At 37.4% G+C, this 20,754-nt stretch overlaps 2 protein-coding genes across 17 annotated transcripts in view; both read right to left on the bottom strand.

Annotated features, from left to right (window-relative positions):
• Positions 1-416: 416 nt before the first annotated feature.
• Positions 417-2,175, bottom strand: dleu7 (deleted in lymphocytic leukemia 7). Its single transcript, XM_077246280.1, has 2 exons — positions 1,761-2,175; positions 417-1,175 (listed from the first exon to the last, which is right to left on the bottom strand). The coding sequence occupies exons 1-2, from the start codon at positions 2,058-2,060 to the stop codon at positions 969-971; spliced, it is 507 nt and encodes a 168-aa protein (XP_077102395.1). The 5' UTR covers positions 2,061-2,175; the 3' UTR covers positions 417-968.
• Positions 2,176-3,302: 1,127 nt separating this feature from the next.
• The window catches only part of agpat3 (1-acylglycerol-3-phosphate O-acyltransferase 3), a 32,001-nt gene continuing 14,549 nt past the window's right edge, over positions 3,303-20,754 (bottom strand). For 3 of the 16 annotated variants that reach the window (XM_077246262.1, XM_077246264.1, XM_077246265.1), the window contains exons 2-10: positions 16,283-16,341; positions 15,775-16,011; positions 14,530-14,699; positions 12,087-12,248; positions 10,241-10,394; positions 8,350-8,452; positions 7,644-7,719; positions 7,363-7,561; positions 3,303-5,560 (exon numbers count right to left, since the gene is read on the bottom strand). In XM_077246262.1, the coding sequence (XP_077102377.1) occupies positions 5,469-5,560; positions 7,363-7,561; positions 7,644-7,719; positions 8,350-8,452; positions 10,241-10,394; positions 12,087-12,248; positions 14,530-14,699; positions 15,775-15,952 (1,134 nt within the window). In that variant the 5' untranslated portion in view covers positions 15,953-16,011; positions 16,283-16,341 and the 3' untranslated portion in view covers positions 3,303-5,468. Of the gene's footprint in view, positions 5,561-7,362; positions 7,562-7,643; positions 7,720-8,349; positions 8,453-10,240; positions 10,395-12,086; positions 12,249-14,529; positions 14,700-15,774; positions 16,032-16,278; positions 16,342-16,441; positions 16,747-20,754 lie in introns of those variants that run through there. The other 13 variants (XM_077246268.1, XM_077246266.1, XM_077246272.1 and 10 more) reach the window with 7 other exon arrangements.

Below are 20,754 nucleotides of genomic sequence, written 5' to 3'. Positions count from 1 at the left end.
TGGTGAAAGTGGCCTGTTTCAGCAGGCTAACGCACCCGGCCACACTGCACATATTGTTCAGGAATGCTTTCAGGAACAAGAAGAGTTCAAGGTGTTCCCCAGATCTATACAGTTGAGCATGTGTGGGATGTGTTGGACCAACAAGTTCTTCGGGTTCACTTTGCAACCTACAGGGCTGGTATGATCTCCTACTAACGTCTTGGTGCCAGATCCCTCAGGACATCTTCAGAGGTCTTGTAGAGTCCACGTCTTTGTGGGTCGGCGCTGTTTTGACAGCACGCAGTGGACCAACAGCATATTGGGTGGTAATAATATTTTGGCTAATTAGTGTATTGATTTTTTGAACGATGAAAACAAGACAAAAAAAAAGTAAAACCTGGAATTCATAATCAAATATTTAAGACTAACAAGGTGAGTTGTAACACTGAAAATGATTTTATTTGTAACATAATTACACTGCAATGTCATAATCCTTTAATTCAACAAATACACAAACACAACATGCATTTTATACACTACCCTCCCCCACCCAATACACTCCTTAACTCTTTTATTAGCAGATGACAAAGGCAGCCACACCAGACCATCCCGAGCTGTGACAGCCATCCCATCCACTGAGTTGAGAGTAGATTCAGCACTAGTAGCTATTAAACTTGATTTACCTGTACAGTCAGCGTACAGACTCATGATACTGGCATGCGTTGAGAGAATGCGGTTCTGTCATCCTTAGGCTTGAGTACTGACTGACGCAAAACAATAAATATGAGGACAACTCTCAAAAACCTGAAGATATACAGTAGACAGCTTTCATCGCAAAACACTTCTTGTGAAGATCAACACCTTCAATCAGATTTCACATTTATTGATGATTCACGGTTAGTTCTTGGCTTGTTTCTTTCCTAAGAAAAGGTAGTGTGTTCTTATTTACGAGTTAGAGGTAGTTCCTTAGAATTCACAAATATTGATCTTCAGATATCAGGGAAGGAGTTAGATAGCTCCCTCAGTCTGCTTGTGGTCACGGTGGACGAGAGATTGTTTTCATCTCGCACACATGCAAGCAGGTTACCGACAATATGTCGAAGACAGTCACGAAGTTCCCTCAAATCTCTATTAGAGCAAGAACTACCTTCTGCAATAGCCATTCTCAAGCATATGTTCTTCAGCTCAACACTGTCCTGAAAGAAAGGACAAAAAAATATGATTAATTTGAAAAAGAGCCTAGATAATCACATTCAAGTAAAGCCAGATGAGTTTAGCATCCACATACTATAAACTGTACATGCACACTCTTAAAATAAAGGCTCCAAAAGGGGATTTTCACAGAGATGCTATCAAGAACCATTTTGACTTGGTGTGAACATTTTAATCTGAATTATCTGTTTGTTTGTTTGAAAAAAAAAAAGAAGCTTTGTGGAATGGAAAGGTTCTATGGATGATAAAGATTCTTCATGGAACCATAGATGCCAATATTGAACCATCACTCGATGATCGAGTGTAGGCCTATATTTAATCACAATTCAACCAAATGCCTGTAGTCAGCACGTGTGGAAACACATACTGTTTAAAAAACCTTTTTGAAATAAAATATTTTTCATTTGCTTCGAATGCATTTGATTCCAATACGTCCACTGCGTTATTTAATAGTTTAATGGCTTTACTATTAGACCAAAATAAATGATTAATCCAACATAGGTACAACAGTGTTAACACAAAATGTACACTATATAGACTAACGTTACAGCAGAAACACAACATCTTACCTTACGCTTCAGCAAACTCTTCTCGTAGGAAACCTCTTTTATAAAGTCTTCCTCGACAGATATGAGCTGTGTCAGTATCTCGAGTAGTCGTGTGAGGCAGCTCTCTCGAGCTCTCTCCGCGATAGTCTTCATCCTGCGGGGCTCCTTCATCACATCGCCCGGGCGAACCGCGACTTTACCGGCCGCTAAAGCATCTGAACACTGGCCTTCGCCATCTGCATTACTGGCTGTGGTGTGAGCTCGCAGTTCATGAAGGATGTTTAAGGCATCGATCTGATGCGTTAAAGAGCAGAGCCCCATGTCTGTCACCTGGTCACCGACGGATCGGCAGCATTGAGCACAGTCACACTAATGATGCGAGAGATACGAGGCTCTGGGGAAACAACGTATAAATGACCGGTTTTAAGGTTTTTTTTCTTTTTCTTTTGCTGGAGAAGACGGTTTCGTCAACGACTTCCCCATCGTTTTGTGTCTGGAGTGATAAGCACTTGCTTACATATGCAAATGTGACCTGATAGTCCTGCCTCCTTTATTTGAGTTGCTCAGAAAACGGTTAACTGGGGGTGGGGAGGTTGTTTCGCACACCTACACGGGCTATACAACCGTTTGTTTCCAATAAACACACAAAAGAAATAAACATAATTAGCAGTTTAAACCCTTAAACGGATAGTTGTTCCAAGCATGCATTTATTCAGGTTTTTTGGGGGAGGGAGGGGGTACTATGGAAGTCAATGGGGTCCATCAACTGTTTAGTTACCGACGTTCTTCAAAATATCTGCTTTTGTGTTCAGCAGAAGAAAGAAATTCATACAGGTTTGGAACAACTTGAGGGTGAGTAAATGTTGTCAGAATTTTCATTTGTTGGTGAACAATCCCTTTAAATTATAAGATACCCTACTCTTTTTTTGCAACAGCATATTTGTGGAATATATTAATAAAAATGACTGTTAGTTCTGACTCTACTGTTGTTATTTTTTTCTTCTATTTTGCAAAAACAATACAGAATAGCTGAAAAAGAGAAGAAAAGCAGACTTGCATGACTTGATGATACCAAAGTCATGCGATTCCAGGGAAGAGATCACAGCTGACAATGTCTAAACTGAGGGAGTACTTGCATTTCGCAACAAAGCCTCAAATTTAAGACTTCATCTGAAATGAAAGTCCCTAATCAGCATTTTTTTTTCAGGCACTAAAGGGTCAAAAATGTGGACACACTCTTTATTACTACTATACACATTTCATTTCAGTCATTACAAATTTGAAATAACACACTAATTAAATTGTCTACTAAACTTATTTTAGGCATTGAAGCATAAGCTTTTGGATCAAAAGATTTCATAACATGCAGTCAAGCATGTCAAAAATTTAGATTGTTGGTTTATTTATAATTCTGCAGAGACATATTCCAGTAATCAATAAGGGAATTAAGACTTTTTTTGCAGTTCTATTCTTTACAAGATGTAATCAGTTAATGCAACTTTCATTATATTATATTTCTATAGACTACCTGGTTATTCATAGTATGAAATGAAACAAATCCAGTTCCAATCATACACTAAATGCTTTAATTAATCAGGAAGAAAATACAAAAAAGTTGGGGATTTTAACAGAGTAAAATTCTAGTACTACTCAGCCTCCGTTCACATACCGCCTTTTCGAAAAGGGATTTAACTTAAATGCAAGTCAGAAACACTCTCTATATTGTTTAGCAGTCAGTCATTTAGTATGTACTTTACAAACTAAATTTCGTCAGTCCGACACTGCAGTACAGTAGCAACATTTATTACAAGCAGAGGTAATTGTGGCCTCATATCAGGTAACACATTCATTAACAGCATTAGAGCACAGGAACTGATCTTGGCTCAGAGTCCTATCCTGTCCGTAGTGGTCTTAACTAAAATCACTGATGCCAGATCAGCAAGCTTACTCTGAAATGTCAACCATTTATTACTTTTTTTTTACGCAAACCAATCAGATACATGTAAAGCATCATCTCCTAAAAAAGTTCTAAACTTAGCATTGGCAATCACTGCTTTCAGTCAAATTAATAAATTCAGTCTCTCAGCAATAACTGGTGAAAATAAAAATACGTCAACTCGCTATTCCTCCAACCAGGTAAAAACAAAACCCGGTACATCCATATTTTAGTTTCATGAACTTTGGTCTTTGACCGAAATTATAAACCACATCTGCTACACTTGTCACGCAGATCTTATGAATTCCACATTTTCAAATCCCTACATGAATGTTGTGTATCTCACAGTGAAGGATGATTTGAGGACCAGCAAACCGGCACAATATGTGAGAATCACAACCACACGGGACTGTCCAAGCACACACCAAAGAAGCTGCACTGTTCTTTTCCGTTAAGGCTTGCATGGGTCGTTTCCTGTTTCGCCATGAAAGTTGCACATTGTAAGGGGGGTGGTGGGTGCATTCATCTAAATGAGATGGGTTTGGGTCAAGAAGAAACTTCTAAACTTTATTTACAAACCATTAGTGTCATTAGATCACACTAAACAGGTTTCACAATCTTTGTTTATTGACAGAACTGATCTTTTCTTCTTGGTCATTTAGCTACTCTCAATATCTCACTCTTTAACCCCTATATTTCATTAGTTACACATGACTAGAGATAGTGGGCAAATTAATCTCAGTCCACAGGCCTTTAATTATTTGGACAAAATTGACTAAAGAGGTGCCCTAGGTCAGGGCTGTCCAACCCTGCTCCTGGAGCGCCACTGTCCTGCAGGGTTCAGCTAGTTGGAGCAAAAGTCTGCCGGACAGCAGCCCTCCTGGACTGAGTCTGGACACCCCTGCTCTAGGTATATAGGAGTACATTGGTAGAAAACATGTATTGCTTATTCAGTATACCCAGTAATGCAATGGTGATGGAGTGGGATAAGACACCATTGTGAGGTAAAGTTACAGAAGACATCCTTTTCCTTAGAAACCCTGCTCAATCCATTTCTATTAACGTCAAGTTGGTCATATAACAGTTTCCACCAATGTCACTCCAGCTGCAATAGACCAGACAAAGATCTACAGCAGTTCATTTGTTAGTTAGGGACTGTGAAATGACCATCTCATCTCTGACTGGCTGGGCTGTCATCTTCTTCAACTTCAACATGCTCTGCCGGGCCGTAACGTGAAATTCTGAGCATAGAAAATCAGTGCGAGTGACTCTTCATGTGAAGATCCAAAGAGAAACGTTGTGAGGAAACGGCTACCGATATGGAGGTGCTGATAGTGTAGATGCAGAGAAGGAAGTGTTACAAAGCACTTGATAAATATTAATAGAGAACTAGGACAGCAAGTGGGCTTGTTTGGGAAAATGAGCGGGGCTAAACTGGAGGTAAAAGTCACTGATAGGGTAACTAGAATCAGCGGTTGGTCTGTCTGCATCTGTCGGCATCGATCCGCAGCTGTTGAGCGTTTCTTCTCCTCTATTTCCCATTTAGTTGGTTCATAAAAATGATCATAATGTTTTTAGACTAGCGTGTTTAAGTTATATCTATAGTTATATCCCTATATACCCCCCAATGCTGCATTGAAGAGATTTTTAATATTTCATTCAAATTTTTTTTTTTCATTAGATTTTTGTTTTGTAAAAAGAAGGATAACTGCACACAGGGCAGCTCTGTGCCTGAGGCTGGACCGTAGGGTGAGCGTTACAGTGGCCACATGGTGTTGACACGATGAAAATGTTTAGTTCTCCTTCTTGGCCTCTACGTTGCCATAGCTGGATCCGGTCTTGTTTACTTCGGTTACTCCAATGAGCCGGCGAACTGCTACAGAAGCTGCGAAGAGAGAAACAGTGACAGGGATAAAGAATTAACTAGTGCACTCAACTCTATCCCTCATCCAGAACTCATTAACTGATGCCATACCGCTGTGGATCTCAACTGGTTTGGCCATGGGACCCACATTTTCCCATGGTCGTTAATCCGCAACCCACATTTTTCGGAATTTGAACCAAGCTGATATATTTTTCAAAAATGGTTAACACGCACAGAAGTACCATCCCACTTTGCTTAACATTCATACCCGTATGCAAATCCTTCCCAGCTAACACACGATGTACCAGTTACATTATTTATTTTTGGTATAACAATAATTTATAATTTAAATAATTTATTTTTGGACTTTTTAATAAAATAAAATAAAAATCATGAAAAGTAATTTCGTGACTTGCTAATTGACAACGTAACTACAACATTTGTATCTTCTCACAACATCTTCAGTACGATCTCCTAAGGTTATAAGAAGAAAGTTTACACACTACATTTCTATTTCTTTTCACCAAGTAAAAAGATGTGATTAAAAATAGTTGGTCACACTTTAGATTAGGGTTCTAATTTTCAGTATTAACTAACCAACTATTAACTACGACTTTTGCCTCAATGAAGTATTAGAAGTATTAATAAACAGCCACTATACTAGTAATATGTTTGCTAATAAGCAACTAGTTAATAGTGAGAATTGGACCCTAAACTAAAGCGTTACCAAATAGCCAATAGCTTTTAGTTCACGCCATTCTCAAACATGGCAAAACCACCCAATCAATAAATGTGTGGAAGAGGTAATAAAGTAAATATTAAAAAATCATTTTAATAATCAGAATAACTGAGGAAAAAGAGATGAATCTTGATTATTGCTAGGCAAAGGCATATTTATAATTTAGAGGAAATGGACATTATCATTCTATATAACATTTTATTGGAAAAAATTGTGATGCACCGTAATTACGACAAATGAAAACGTTTGGCTGAAACAGCAAATAAATAAATAAATACTACAACAACAAAAAACTACAACAGGTAGTCAGCATATTAGACTGATTTCTGAAGGATCATGTGACACTGAAGACTGGAGTAATGATGCTGAAAATTCAGCTTTGACATCACAGGACTAAATTACATTTATTACATAATCAAATAGAAAACAGGTATTTTTAATTGTAATAATATTTCAGGAAATTAGGTTTTTGCTCTATTTTTCATCAAATAAATGCAACCTTGATGAACATAAAAGACTTTTTTCAAAAACATAAAAAAAACGCCAGTGTATCGTAGTATATACACTACAACTGATTTAAATGTATCAATTGAGAACACTACAACCTGAACAGCATAATGAGTTAACCCAATAATAATTAATAATTACCCAAACTTTATTTTCAGTTTTTTAATGTTAAGCAAAATGAATAATTTCACTGTTTTGGTAAAAAAATTTATTTTGGTGCATCACTACTTAAAAAAAAAACCAGCAGATAGTTTAGTTTAAATATGTATTTGCACTGAAAGCTAATTTTGTCATCTAAGTGTACACCAGCACACTGATCTCTAATCTATCAGATATGGATTAAAGCCCATGTAAACTATCATTTTAATTCATGGGGATTTTATAAATAAGCTACAATAATAATAATAGCTTTGTTTTAAATAGTGCCTATAAAAGTAGCGTTTTCAAAGCGCTTTACAACAAAGACAAGGGGGGGGAAATCAAACCACAGAATTAAACCAGTAATCAAGTAAAAGCTATCCTGTAATAAAATGTTTTAAAACAACTCTGATATCACATTAAGAAAACAACAACTGACCAACAATGAGGAAGATCATGAAGCCAATGATGAGGAGGGGAGAGCCACTGACAAAGACATCCCAGGCAAAGTTAATAAGCGGAGAAAGCAGGAGAGTAGCCCAGAACAGGAAGTTAAGCAGCGTCCAAATCCGACGTTTGGGTATGATGGTGGGGCCGGGGTAACTGCCCTCCTTCTCATAGTGCTCTTGTAATGCATCCTTGAAGGAGAGGGTAATGTTTCAAACATGTTCATATAAAACTATATATTTGAACTAGGTTTTTAAAGATTTAGCTTCATACCTTCTCTTGATAGAGCTTGTGTAACCAATTAGCACACTCCTTTTCATCATCAGGAATCTCCTCCACAGGGAAGCGCCTGCGGACAGAACAGTGAGGGGTCAGAGCAGCACATGAAACACACAAATAGAGGGCGCTGTAACCACATGCAGAACAACTCCGTTAAAGGGACAGTTCACTTCAAAATGAAAATTCTGTCATCATTTACTCACCCTCAAGTTGTATGAATTTCTTTCTTCAGCAGAACACAAAAGAAGATATTTTGAAGAATGTCGGTAACCAGACTGTTGATGGACCCCACTGACTTCCATAGCAGGAAAAACAGCACTATTGAAGTCAATGGTGTCCATCAACAGTCTGGTTACCGACATTCTTCAAAATATCTTCTTTTGTGTTCAGAAGAAGACAGAAATTCATACAGGTTTGGAACAACTTGAGGGCGAGTAAATGATGATAGAATTTTTTCATTTTTAAGTGAACTATTCCTTTAATAACAAGGTGCAGATCCTCTTGGTTACAACCTTTATCCAAATATTTAAGAACTCAGGCCAGCAGCAAGATATAAAACATTCCAAATTTTGTGAATGAAAATCTTGGACTCACAGTAATTTATCTTGATTTATCCACCCCAAGTTAAAATCTCAGATTATGCAAGTAAAGAAGCTAATCTATTAAACCCATTTAAAATGAACGAATGAAGTGAACTCGCCTGACGCTCAGGTCTGCTTTGTATTTCTTCCCGCTAACAATTCCCAGCAGGGTTGGGTTCTGCTTGTCTTTGAAGTTCAGCGTGACATCGTACACAGCTTTTACTGTTGAAACAGGACAAATAAATTCTGATGTGATGTAATGGAATATCTGAACAAAAATGAAAATTCTGTCAATATTCACTCTGGAAATCATACAATGGAAGTCCATGGTCACCAAAACTGTTCGGTTACCACGTTCTTCAAAAATATCTTCTTTTGTGTTCCACAGAGGAAAAAAAGTATTAGATAGGTTTGGAAATGAAGGTGAGCAATGAATGGCATTTTTTTGCAACTCCTTTAAAGTAAATAGCGTTTCTAATGTAATTAAAGATTGAGAGCACTGCATAGTATTTGTAACGGGCACCAGCTGGAGTGCCCTTGAGAGCCACCGGAGGGCACTCCACATCAGACTATTGTTATTCCCTCACAAACTGCCCGGACTCTTCATCCATTATCACATTCACCCGTGTCTCATTAGCTTGATTAGCTCATGAATATAAGCTTGGTTTTCTCATTCATTATCGGCGAAGTCTTGTATAGTGTTACACTGCAATTCCAAGCATTCTCCCTGGTTTCATGTCTCTTGGTTTTTGGATTCCTTGCCTGTTTCCTGCCTTGTTGTGATTGATTGTTTGTGTATGACCCTTGCCTGGATTTGGATTACGATTGTGGATAACCCTCTTAATAAATTCTGCATTTGGATCCTCAACCTTCGTGTCTCAGAGCAGTTCATAACAGTATTCATGGCAGGATAAGAGGGGAAGAAGCTCAAGAGAGTATAAATTGAGTATAATTGGTGTGAAAACCAGTGCAGCGTGGCTGCACATATTCATGATGCCCCATCCGAATTCAAAACAAGTTCACATATCCGTTTCAGTCAACTCATTAGAGGAAGAACAATATTGAAACAAGCAATTTGCAAGTGAGGTCAAATAAAAGTAATTACTGAAGAATTAGAAGGCATCATGGAACACAATCCCAATATCACACATGCATCAAACAAACAATTGTAATAAGCATCATATTATGATGTGTAGTGATGACATGACATTGCTTCATACCTAAAAAGAGGATACACTCTCACGTCAAAATAATACTGGACCCCAATGATTTATGCTTCTTATTTACACAATGTTAAAAAGTTGGGGGTCAGTAAGTTTTTATATATATATATATATATATATATATATATTTAAGATTTCTATTCAGCAAGGATGTATTAAATTGATCAAAAGTGTATCAAGGTTTCCACAAAATTATTAAGCAGCTGTTTTCATCATTGATAATAATAATACAAATAAATGTTCGTCAGCAGCAAATCGGCATATTAGAATGTCTTCTGAAGGATCACGTGACACTGAAGACTGGAGTAATGATGCAGAAAAATCATATTACATTTTCACTGAATTTTTTATTAAATAAATGCAGCCTTAGTGAGCAACCTTTGAACGGCAGTGTATAGCTAAAAATATAGTCTACACTCACAGCCTATATTTAGAACGCATGTGACAGACATACGAGTCTCTCGATCACTGAGGTGGAATTTTCTTATGGCAACGTGTCAAAGAGCTTTCTGGGAACATGTCAATTCTAGGAATACTTGATACTTGAACATTAGTATTAGACACCAGGGTGGTAAAAATCCAGAAATCACATTTGTTGAGCACATTTGTGGTTTAGAGCATTCTCAGATGGGACACTTTAGGGACACTTGGATTCTCTTAACTCATGTCCTGGTGCTCATCACTCACCCAGGAAGCAATACACTCTTTTAACAGGGTAACACATAGTAGCTCTGTGTAAACATTATCTCTATGACAGTGATGGAGTGTGTGGAAGCGTTCGTCTGACCTGTTCCCTTCAGGCATTGCAGTGTAGTGGTGAATCCTTTGGTGCGAGGCAGCAGGTGGTACTTCAGTTTTGGAAGACCCTTACTCTCAGCCACCTGCATGCTTATCTGATGCTTCTTTTCTGTAAACCTCGTTCCTTCACAGTACAGCAGGAACTGCCAAACACACACACCACACACAACACACACACACGCACACACACACACACCAGAGGATTGTTACTCTTAGGTCAGTGTTAAACAGAGTAATCCTATCACTTTGTAATCTCTGCCAATGGAAACTTCCAATCGGACCACGTCATAAGTGACCTCACGTTGGAGATACACTGACATATATACAAACATACACTGCCCAGCCATAAAAAAAAGTCGCTGTTTGGATTTAAATAGGTAAATGCTTAAAGTCCCCCTGTGTAAATCAAGCTTTTAATGTTGTATATGTCTATGTGGTGTTTTTAATCTGCTTTAAGACAACTAAGATGAGTTTTACGGATACAATTATTGATTACAGGGGGACTCTAAGAGTCTATGATTGGATCATTATTTCAGTGATTATTATGTTTCTAGCATGATATATATTTGGCAGTTCTTGACCAAAAATGTATGCACCTCTTGATGGAAATAAATGTTGTAATGTTATTTCCATCAAGAGGTCCATTCATTTTTGGTCAAGATCTTGAATTCACAATGCAAGAGTCCAGCACTCTGTAAAGTCTCCTCCAGCACATCCCAAAGACTTGAATGAATTTAAGGTTTGGACTCAGAGGTGCCAATTCATGTGTGAAAATGATTCTTCATGCTCCCTCCCAACCATCCCTTCACAATTTTAGAGGTGATGAATCTTGACATTGTGGAATATGGATATGATATGTCGTCCTGCATGGTTGTTTAAGAAATTAATAAATACACACTCCATCGATTAGGGTTAGAAGAACTGTTGCCAAACATATAACATGCTAGAAACATAATAATATCTGCAATAATGATCCAATCATAGACTCTTAAGCATTTTCCAATTTAAATCCAAACCACATGTGTATATGTGTATATAATATTTGTAAGTACAGAAAAGGTTTGCCTTTTATTTTTATTTTGAGTATGCATTTCTGGGTAATTGGTCACAGGGGAGTAGGTGTGCATTTACCTGGTAGTGTTTCCTGTATTATTGTTGGTATATAATAGAATGAATAAATAAATACATAAACCCACTAAACTACATAATCCAAACAAGATTGCAAGGAATCATAAATGAATATGAAGACATGGCCATGTGCCTCTAATTAGGTTTTATAATTATAATATAGTGTTTTTTATTACCTTTAAAAGAGAAAAACTTTCTTATGAACGGAGTAAAGGGACAATATTTACTTTGCATTCACACTTCTTTGCGATTTCTGTTATTTATTTATTTATTTGCAATCTCTGAGCCTTGGTTAAATGTGTCAATGCACCTTTACTGAGCAAAAGTAACACTAAGCTCCAAATGTGAATTGGGTTTGTCAAGTAATTTTATTCGAAACTGCAACATTGCATGGCTGTAGAAAGGATGACCAAAAATTCAACCACCCCAAAAAACTAACAAAAAGTCTAGGTGTAAGTCTAAATATAAAAGTCTAAAATAATTCTAAAAGTCTAAAATAAGTCTAAAGTGCAGGTTAACTAAAATATGCCTATCAAGGGTATTAAATTGTTCTGAACCATTAAAAAAATTGGAGTGAGTGAGATTTGGTTAGCTTTAAATGTGATAAACAAATAAGCAAATACTCTAAACACATCACTTTAGTGACTTGTCAAAGCTCTGCTTAATTACCAGGTCATTAGAGCATCCTGATCGGTCAGTTTACTCACCCACATGTATTCTGGGTAATCTCGAAGACGGTTCAGCCCACTGAAGACAGTTTCCCTGTCCTCCTCCCACTTCCGCTTACAGAAAACTATTTCCAGGAAGTACCACGTCCAGCCAACCAGTGGCACTTTCAGCAGTTCGTGTTTAGCCAGAACCTTAGAACTCTGGATACGAAATATGCAAATAAAGGGTGGATAGAAAATGCAAAAAAAAAAAAAAGAATTCAGAGAGGTAGGAAGAGAGGAAAGTGAATAATTGAAATCACCCACTCAATCAAAACAACTAAATCCAACATCTAACAAATTAATCTCTTGGGATTCAGCCTAAGATTACTAAATATAGAACAAAGCAGTGTTAAAACAAACTATTTAAATACATTTAATTAATTGAAATAAAGAAGTTAAATATTCATTTATTTTATCTTCTGATGACAAACTTAAATGAATTAAAGAAAAGTTGCATGGGCAATAGTGTTAAGTTTTGTCAGCTCTTTTTGAATTTAGCCTTAGTCCTGTGTCAAATGTACTTTTTAGTTTTCATCATATTTAGTCAACCTTGTCTTTTTTTTGTTCAGTCAAGTTTTGGTTGACTAAATGCTTGGGCATTTTAGTCTAGTTTCAGTCAATGAAAACGCAGTCACATTTTCATCATGCTGCATATTGATTGAATTGATTATTCATGATTATTTTGCTTAAAATTATAAAATCGCACAACAGCATAAAAGACTCTCTATCGTCAAACAGAAGTTTCGTAAGTGCATTTATTCAGCAACCAGATTCATGTTTGGATTTATTACAGTTCATCACTGAGAATGTTTGATCGCAAACTTCGACACACTTTCATTTAAGCAGAATATCTCAATGGAGATCGCTATACTCCAGCTTTTATTTTTGTATCATCAGCGGCACTTGAGAAAATTGTTGCATTGTTGAAAATGTATCCTTTTTAAAGGAAAAGTTTGGATTGGGGGAATTAATTTTGTGATATTTGGCAACCGTAGGCAAGAAAGTTTGTAGTAGAGGCTTGTCCCGCAGTCTGTAATATTTTGTCTCCTCTTTTTTCTTTTTCTTTTTTTTACAAAATAAAGTTTTTGGTAAAGTTTTTACTTTTTAACTGCATTTTAGTAAAGTCTTTTTCATCGATGATATTGCATTTTAATATAGTCACAGTTATCGTTTAACGGCCATCACAGGCCAAACCCCTACATAAGAGATGTCTAATACTACTGCTGAATCAGTTCGAATGCATTAACATTATGAACATCAGCTATGCTAATTATTTCCCATCTGCCTTTCTGCTGTTATCTCGGGACGCTAGTCCCGAGGTAAATAGCGTTCGTCAGCTCCAGTTTGTATCCAGCCTCTCACGGAGACTTCAGATGCCCCAACGCCTGTGAAGAGACGACTCGACGCCTGTGAAGAGACGACTCGACGCCTGTGAAGAGACGACTCGACGCCTGTGAAGAGACGACTCGACGCCTGTGAAGAGACGACTCGACGCCTGTGAAGAGACGACTCGACGCCTGTGAAGAGACGACTCGACGCCTGTGAAGAGACGACTCGACGCCTGTGAAGAGACGACTCGACGCCTGTGAAGAGTCGACTCGACGCCTGTGAAGAGACGACTCGACGCCTGTGAAGAGACGACTCGACGCCTGTGAAGAGACGACTCGACGCCTGTGAAGAGACGACTCGACGCCTGTGAAGAGACGACTCGACGCCTGTGAAGAGTCGACTCGACGCCTGTGAAGAGACGACTCGACGCCTGTGAAGAGACGACTCGACGCCTGTGAAGAGACGACTCGACGCCTGTGAAGAGACGACTCGACGCCTGTGAAGAGACGACTCGACGCCTGTGAAGAGACGACTCGACGCCTGTGAAGAGACGACTCGACGCCTCTGAAGAGACGACTCAAAGCCGGCGATATGTTATGCCATAAATTAATACATGATTAACTAATTGTATTTTTCTATGTACATTTCCGAAATGCACTTTCTGTAAAGCTGCTTTGAGACAATGTGTATTGTGAAAAGCGCTATACAAATAAATTTGAATTGAATTGAATTAATACTGTATTTAGCATAATTATGCTCTCTCATGAATACATTTTCAGCCAAAATTTCATTACAAAATATATTATGATCCATTATGAATCCCAATACTAGTTTCAATGAACTGTGAACATTTTTGAGTTTGGTTTTTTTATTTAAAACTTCATTTACTAATAGGAGTATCTCAGCCACATTATAACATCCAAATTAAAGTGTCGCGTGTGGAAAACTTTGCGCATCATGAGCACAATTTTCTCACACATTATGAGGTTGCATTTCAGTTGGGATGCATTTGAAATCGACAAGTCTACACGACTATTACACCTCAAAGCTAACACCACCCTTCACAATTTCTCACTTCATTTTGCTGTCTTCACTGCTCGTCGGGACTCACCCCCAGTACGCCGTATCTCTCACAAATGGTCCAGCCACACAAGAAATCAATCTCATAGTTGTGGTTGAGGATGATGATGACGTGCTCTTTACCGAACTTATCCACTGTGGCCTGATCGGTGTACAGAGTGCAATCTGTGCCAGACCACCACTCCAACAACATCACCAACTCTGTTAGGAAAGTAGAATAAAGTCGCGTCACCTTTGTACAATACAGTTTGTTTCAAAATAGCTTTACAGAGATAAACAGGAAAATAACAGAATAAATTATGCAACCTTCATCAAATCGGAGACAAATTCAAGTACTGCTGTAAAGCAGCTCGAAAAATTTCAGTTCAGTTGATTCAGTTCAATTCAGCTATAAGCAGCTCTACAGTTCGACACATGTAATTATATTTGTGTTATGATGCTATATGAATTAGAATGATCTATATCGTGACAAGCAGCATGCAAATTGTTGCCACCTTTGGATCAATTGCTGCTCCGCATAAAAGCGTCTGCTAAATGAATAAACGAATTTGAATTTTATGAATTTGAATTGAGAGCTGGAAAACTTTGGACATCTAAACGTTTAAAATGCTGATCGGAGTGGTTTTATTTTCGAGCAATAAACGTTAAACTTTGAGCTATTAAACAAAAATAAATGGACAGGAATTTAAATCACCAATTAGAAAAAAGTAATTCCAAAAAGGACCCTTTTCATCCTAGGTACTAGATATAGTAGGTAGATATTAGTCACTATGTTAGATATTGTTCTGACACCAAAAAGCATGGGATTTGTGTCTTATAAATTAAATTATATTTAAATTTTTTTTTAAAGTATCGTCTTCATGGAAAGTGTGCTTAATGTATTACCGAAACACTGATCATACATGTAACATGCAAAACCAGTCCTGCTAAATCTGTTTGAAGTGTGGTACAAACACCATAATGCCACATAATTTTGCATTATAAGAATGATGTCGTTAGCTCCTTCTCCAGTAAGCTGCACTGCACAACTCATGCAGGCAAATAAATAAATGAATACAACATTACATTTCTCAACAGAACACTAAAGTGATATAACAAATGTTTAACAAAAAGAAAGAAAACACATTAAGTGCTATTCATCTGCAATTTCTTTATATACTACAGTAACAGGTACATAAGATTTGGAATAAATGCCCTTAAAAGCAACTATAACTTCTCATTAACACATGTCTGTAAAAACACATGCAAAATGTGTGCAGCGACAAAACCAACTCACGGCTCCATAGCGAGTAGGAGAGTCTGGTGTTGATCTTGCGGTACAGCTGTTTGTCGAAGGGCCACAGCACACAGGTGCAGAGCTGCGTGAAGTTAATAATGAGGCCGCTCACAACGAACACGAAGCCAATCAAGAGCTGCAGTACGAACAGGCTCTTCAGCCACGCCACCACACCCATGACTGAGAGCCCCTTCCACACACACACTCAATCACTCACACACACACACACACACACTGCTGAAAGAGAACAAATCAAACTTACTCAGATCATTAAGCAACAGACACAGTAACGCACAAAATATTAACATAATATCAAAATCACACTCACAATCATGCTGTTATGAACAACTGCATGTATATTAGCACTGATCAATATTATTGCTAGGATTTGCATTAAAAATAAAATCATGTACCAGTGAATCCAAGTACTCTCTCATGTTCATGTTTAATAATACATTTAATCATCTCAGTTATCCAAGTCAATACTGTGAACGGATGTTTAACTCACCACAGTGGGTTCTTCTCTACAACCCTCTTTTACACGGCCCTTCACTTAGTACCACCGACCTGAGAGACAAGGAGACAGAGCGCATTTAGAGATTTCATGACAGCCCGAGTCGTAAATACAACCGTCACCAATATCACATTTAGTCCTGTTTATTTTTACTTCCACATCCTGTGCCGATATACGAAGATCCAGCGTAAAGTAGGCGAGAGTTCATGACCACAGGCCCTTAGGCACCAAAAATTCCACATGTAGCAGCACAGTGCGCACATAAAACTGCACTACACATGCCCCACGCAAACACACACCCTCTCACCCAATTGGAGGAGCTCCAGTCACCTCCTCCAATTTCTCTCTCTCTCCCAATTTCTCTCTCTCACATTGACACTGCCTCGTTTTTGCAGCTCCTTTCCCCCCAAACTTTATCTCTCACTCTTTTATAACACGACAGCATCTCAACATGATTTGTCACGTACAAAACTCTCACCCTCACACACACTAGAACTGTATCTAAAGGTCTCCACTTTCAAATTGATTTTGAAAGCTCATCAAGCTTTATATTCCAGCACTGCCTAATCCGATAACAAGACAACAACTGCAAGAGAAAGCACTGGATTAATATCAAATACTCCAACAAAATAAGCGTTTCAGCAAATTTATTTGCCAAATAATCTTTTAAAGCACTGCTTAACCAAATGAAAAGAGAGGATTGCAGCTTACTGCAGAAAACCAGTCACTCTGCACGTTCCAGGTTTAGGCTATCTGATACTCTGGATGAAGTTCCCAAACTAGTTTAACTGGCCGTCTCGTAACCTGCAGCTGACCCGTCTGACCCCATTAATACTATCATTTTCTCTGTTAGTAGGCCTTTGTGTTTGGGTTACACTTTATTTTAAGATGTCTGTGTTACAACGTAGTTATACATTTAAGTAGCGAGTAATGATAATTAACTACATCTACTTACTATAGGGTCAGCATTAGGAATAGGGGTTGGTTTATGGTTAGTTGCATGTAATTATGCATAATTTATAGATATTACTAAAGTAACTACAGTGCTTAGCATAAGTGAATACACCCATGTTAAAGTTGACTAAAAAGAGGAATAAAAAATCATCTTTTGGAAATTGATCGTAATGCCTTATCCAACCGTAAGGACACCAATTTTCTTTGTGAATGAATAATGTATCATAAATAAATATTCTTTCTTAAAATACAGGGGGCATAAGTCAGGACACTAAAATAAAGTGTTATCTGTGTCTTCTCTGATAACAAAGTTCAGTATAGTCAACCATCCTACTACAATAACTAATATCATTTACAAAGTGTAATACTGTTGTGATGAAATTACATTCGTTTTGCCCGATGGCCCATACTTTCAGTCTAACATAATCTGACAAGCACAGTCTTTGTGTGTAAAATAAAATCCCTGTTGTGAGCGAGCAGCAAGCAAAATGGTTATAGTGGATTTGGAGAGTCATAAGATCTAGTTTGAATGATGCCTTACAATGATAAAGAAAATATCTCCATCTGAAGCATTTTGTGGCCAGTAGGTACTTTTCACTATTATATATTAGAATTTTGCACATTTCTGCCTGACCCAAACAACAACGCAATAAATGGTATCTTTGTGCAAAAATTAATAAAACAATCATCATATGATAGCAGCAAAAACATCTGAGTAAAACATGGGGGAAGTGGTTGTGTTTAATCTACCTCCATTCTGTACCTTTATGCACACATATTCCACAATGGATTTCTACTGAATGAATTGCAAATGCTTTGAAGAAACTGAATGCATTAACTACAGAAAAACAATAAGAATGATGGCAAACAACATTGACACTGACATTGAATTATTAAATCTATGGACCGTACTTGTTTCATTTAATCAGCCAGGTCACTTGTTTATTACTTAAGGTATTGATTTAGTATTGACACTAAATACCAGAGACTATTCTATTGAAGAAAAGACAAGATTTGGGAGTCATGGAACACCTAGCAGTAGCAACCATATAGCAATGCCCTTATTAAATCATAATAGTAAATCTGCCAAATCTATGTGCTGCAATTTCAAACAAACACAAAACAATTGTGTTACAACATGAGGGCTGATTACCTGCGTGAAGTTGGCCCCCCACCCAACGCAAAACGTCGTCAAACTATACTCAATCGTTTGTGCTCCGTTTGTGCTGGTTTGTGCTGTAAAAAGTTTCGTTTGTGCTGTTTCGGTTTTTTAGATATTAAAAGAATATTTTTAGGTCATTCTGAGGTCACTCAGCCCCCCCACATGCTCCAAATTCACCCAAAATAGGCTCGTTCGTTTGTGCTTCGTTTGTGCTGGTTTGTGCCGGTACAATTTTCGTTTGTGCTGCGTTGGGTTTTAAAATATCGGAAAATTGAATTATAGACGATGACGTCACCAGCCCCCCACATGCTCCAAATTCACCCAAAATAGACGCAATCGTTTGTGCTCCGTTTGTGCTGGTTTGTGCTGTAAAAAGTTTCGTTTGAGCTGCTTCAGTTTTTTAGATATTAAAATAATATTAGGTGGTCATTTTGAGGTCACTCAGCCCCCCACATGCTCCAAATTCACCCAAAATAGTCTCGTTCGTTTGTGCTTCGTTTGTGCTGGTTTGTGCCGGTAAAATTTTCGTTTGTGCTGTGTCAGGTTTTAAAATATTAGACGTTCAATTATTGTTGATGACGTCACCAGCCCCCTCACATGCTCCAAATTCACCCAAAATAGTCTCGTTCGTTTGTGCTCCGTTTGGGCGAGACACTGAATGACAGAGAATTATAGACAGTGCACCAGCCCACTTTTTTTTAACAGTAGGCTAGTTAAAGTAACAAGGTAAGACCTAAAGAATCGGCAAACCAAATCACAATATTCACTTAGGTTATGTTATCCTGTGCGTTTTCAACTTTTAACGAACACTGCGGATACAGGATGTGGATGCAACTTCAAGGTTAGTGTTTTTACTTACTGTATGTTGTGTTTTGTTTATAACATATATGAAAATTGTCACAAATACACGCACCATAATCTGTTTGCTGTGTTTATGTGTGTAAAGGCCTATTGGCTATGGCGTCAAAAGTTTGGATTCTTCTTTTTTATGTCTCTTAAGCTCACTTTTTTGATGAAACATATATATTATTACAATTTAAAGTAGCTATTTTCGGTTTTAATATAATTACAATGTCATTTAGACTGATGTAAAAGCTGAATTTTATGTATCATTAGACCTACTCCAGTTTTCGATATCACATGATTCTTTAGAAATCATAGTAAAATGTTGATTGTATGCTCAATTATTATTCGTGCATGCTCAGTTAAGAAAGGTTCTTAATTTTGATCAATGTTGATCAACTTTTTATTAATTTATTACTTCCTTGCTATATAAAAGTATTATTTTATATCACTTAACCAAAATCTTTGAATTGTTGTATATATTGGTTTTCAGAAGAAGAAAAGAACAACAATAAGCAGCACAACTGTTTTCTGAAGGATCATTTGACACTGAACTAATGATGCTAAAATTCAGCTTTGATTACAGGAATAAATTACACTTTACTATATATTCACATATAAACCTGCAGTATTACATTGGAATAATATTTCACAATATTACTGTATTTTTGATAAAATAAATATAGCCTTAGTGAGCATAAGGGAACATTAAACTTTGAGAAACATTAAAAAATAAACCTTTTAAATCTTTTGACTAGGCTGCTGTCTGTGTATTTATGTGTCTGTGTGTATATCATTTAATTACTACTATTATTATTATTATGTATGAGGAAACTCATGACTCAATTAAGTCAAAATGATTTAACTTTTGAAATTTAATTATTTACTATCGAACATCCATTAACAAAAAAACAAAAAAACTTTAAAAACTTAAACTTAAAAACACTTAATACTGACAAGTTTAAATCTGTCTTCAAACCAAAGATACCACACAAAATAATAGACTTGAGTGCAAACTTCCATAAAATAGCACAGGAGTAGGAAAACAAGGGTATGTGGCATAAAAAGTTCAACCAAAATAATTTAACTTGTGAAATTAAATATAAATAGTGCAATCAGTCTTTTGTGTATAATACAGCATGTGGGCATATTTTGTTTTTATCTGACGCTGCTGTCACTCCACTTCTCAGGTCATCATACATCTCCCAGACACATGGAGACCTCCTGCAGTAGGCCACATAATGCCCAAGAGCATCCTGGGTTAAGCCTCCTCTAAAAGCAATGACTGCCCGTAGAGTAAATCTCTTTCCCTGGAGCATCAGATTGGAGGGAAATTCACTCAAAGGAAATTCTGTGGAGTTGCTTCCCAGGTCAGTGTCAATCCACATAAGTTCTCCCAAACTGTAACTGTGTGAAACTTTCCCTGCACAGAGCACTTTTTCTGAGGTATCTGTCTTGATTGCAGAGGGACACTGTGACAGACTTTGGATCGGCCTGAGGCAGGGGG

This window comes from Siphateles boraxobius, unplaced genomic scaffold, assembly GCF_051911475.1.
Source record: "Siphateles boraxobius isolate OS27281-9 unplaced genomic scaffold, OSU_SipBor_1 29, whole genome shotgun sequence".
NCBI classification, from domain to species: domain Eukaryota; kingdom Metazoa; phylum Chordata; class Actinopteri; order Cypriniformes; family Leuciscidae; genus Siphateles; species Siphateles boraxobius.
This window is presented reverse-complemented; position numbering and strand designations above follow the sequence as displayed.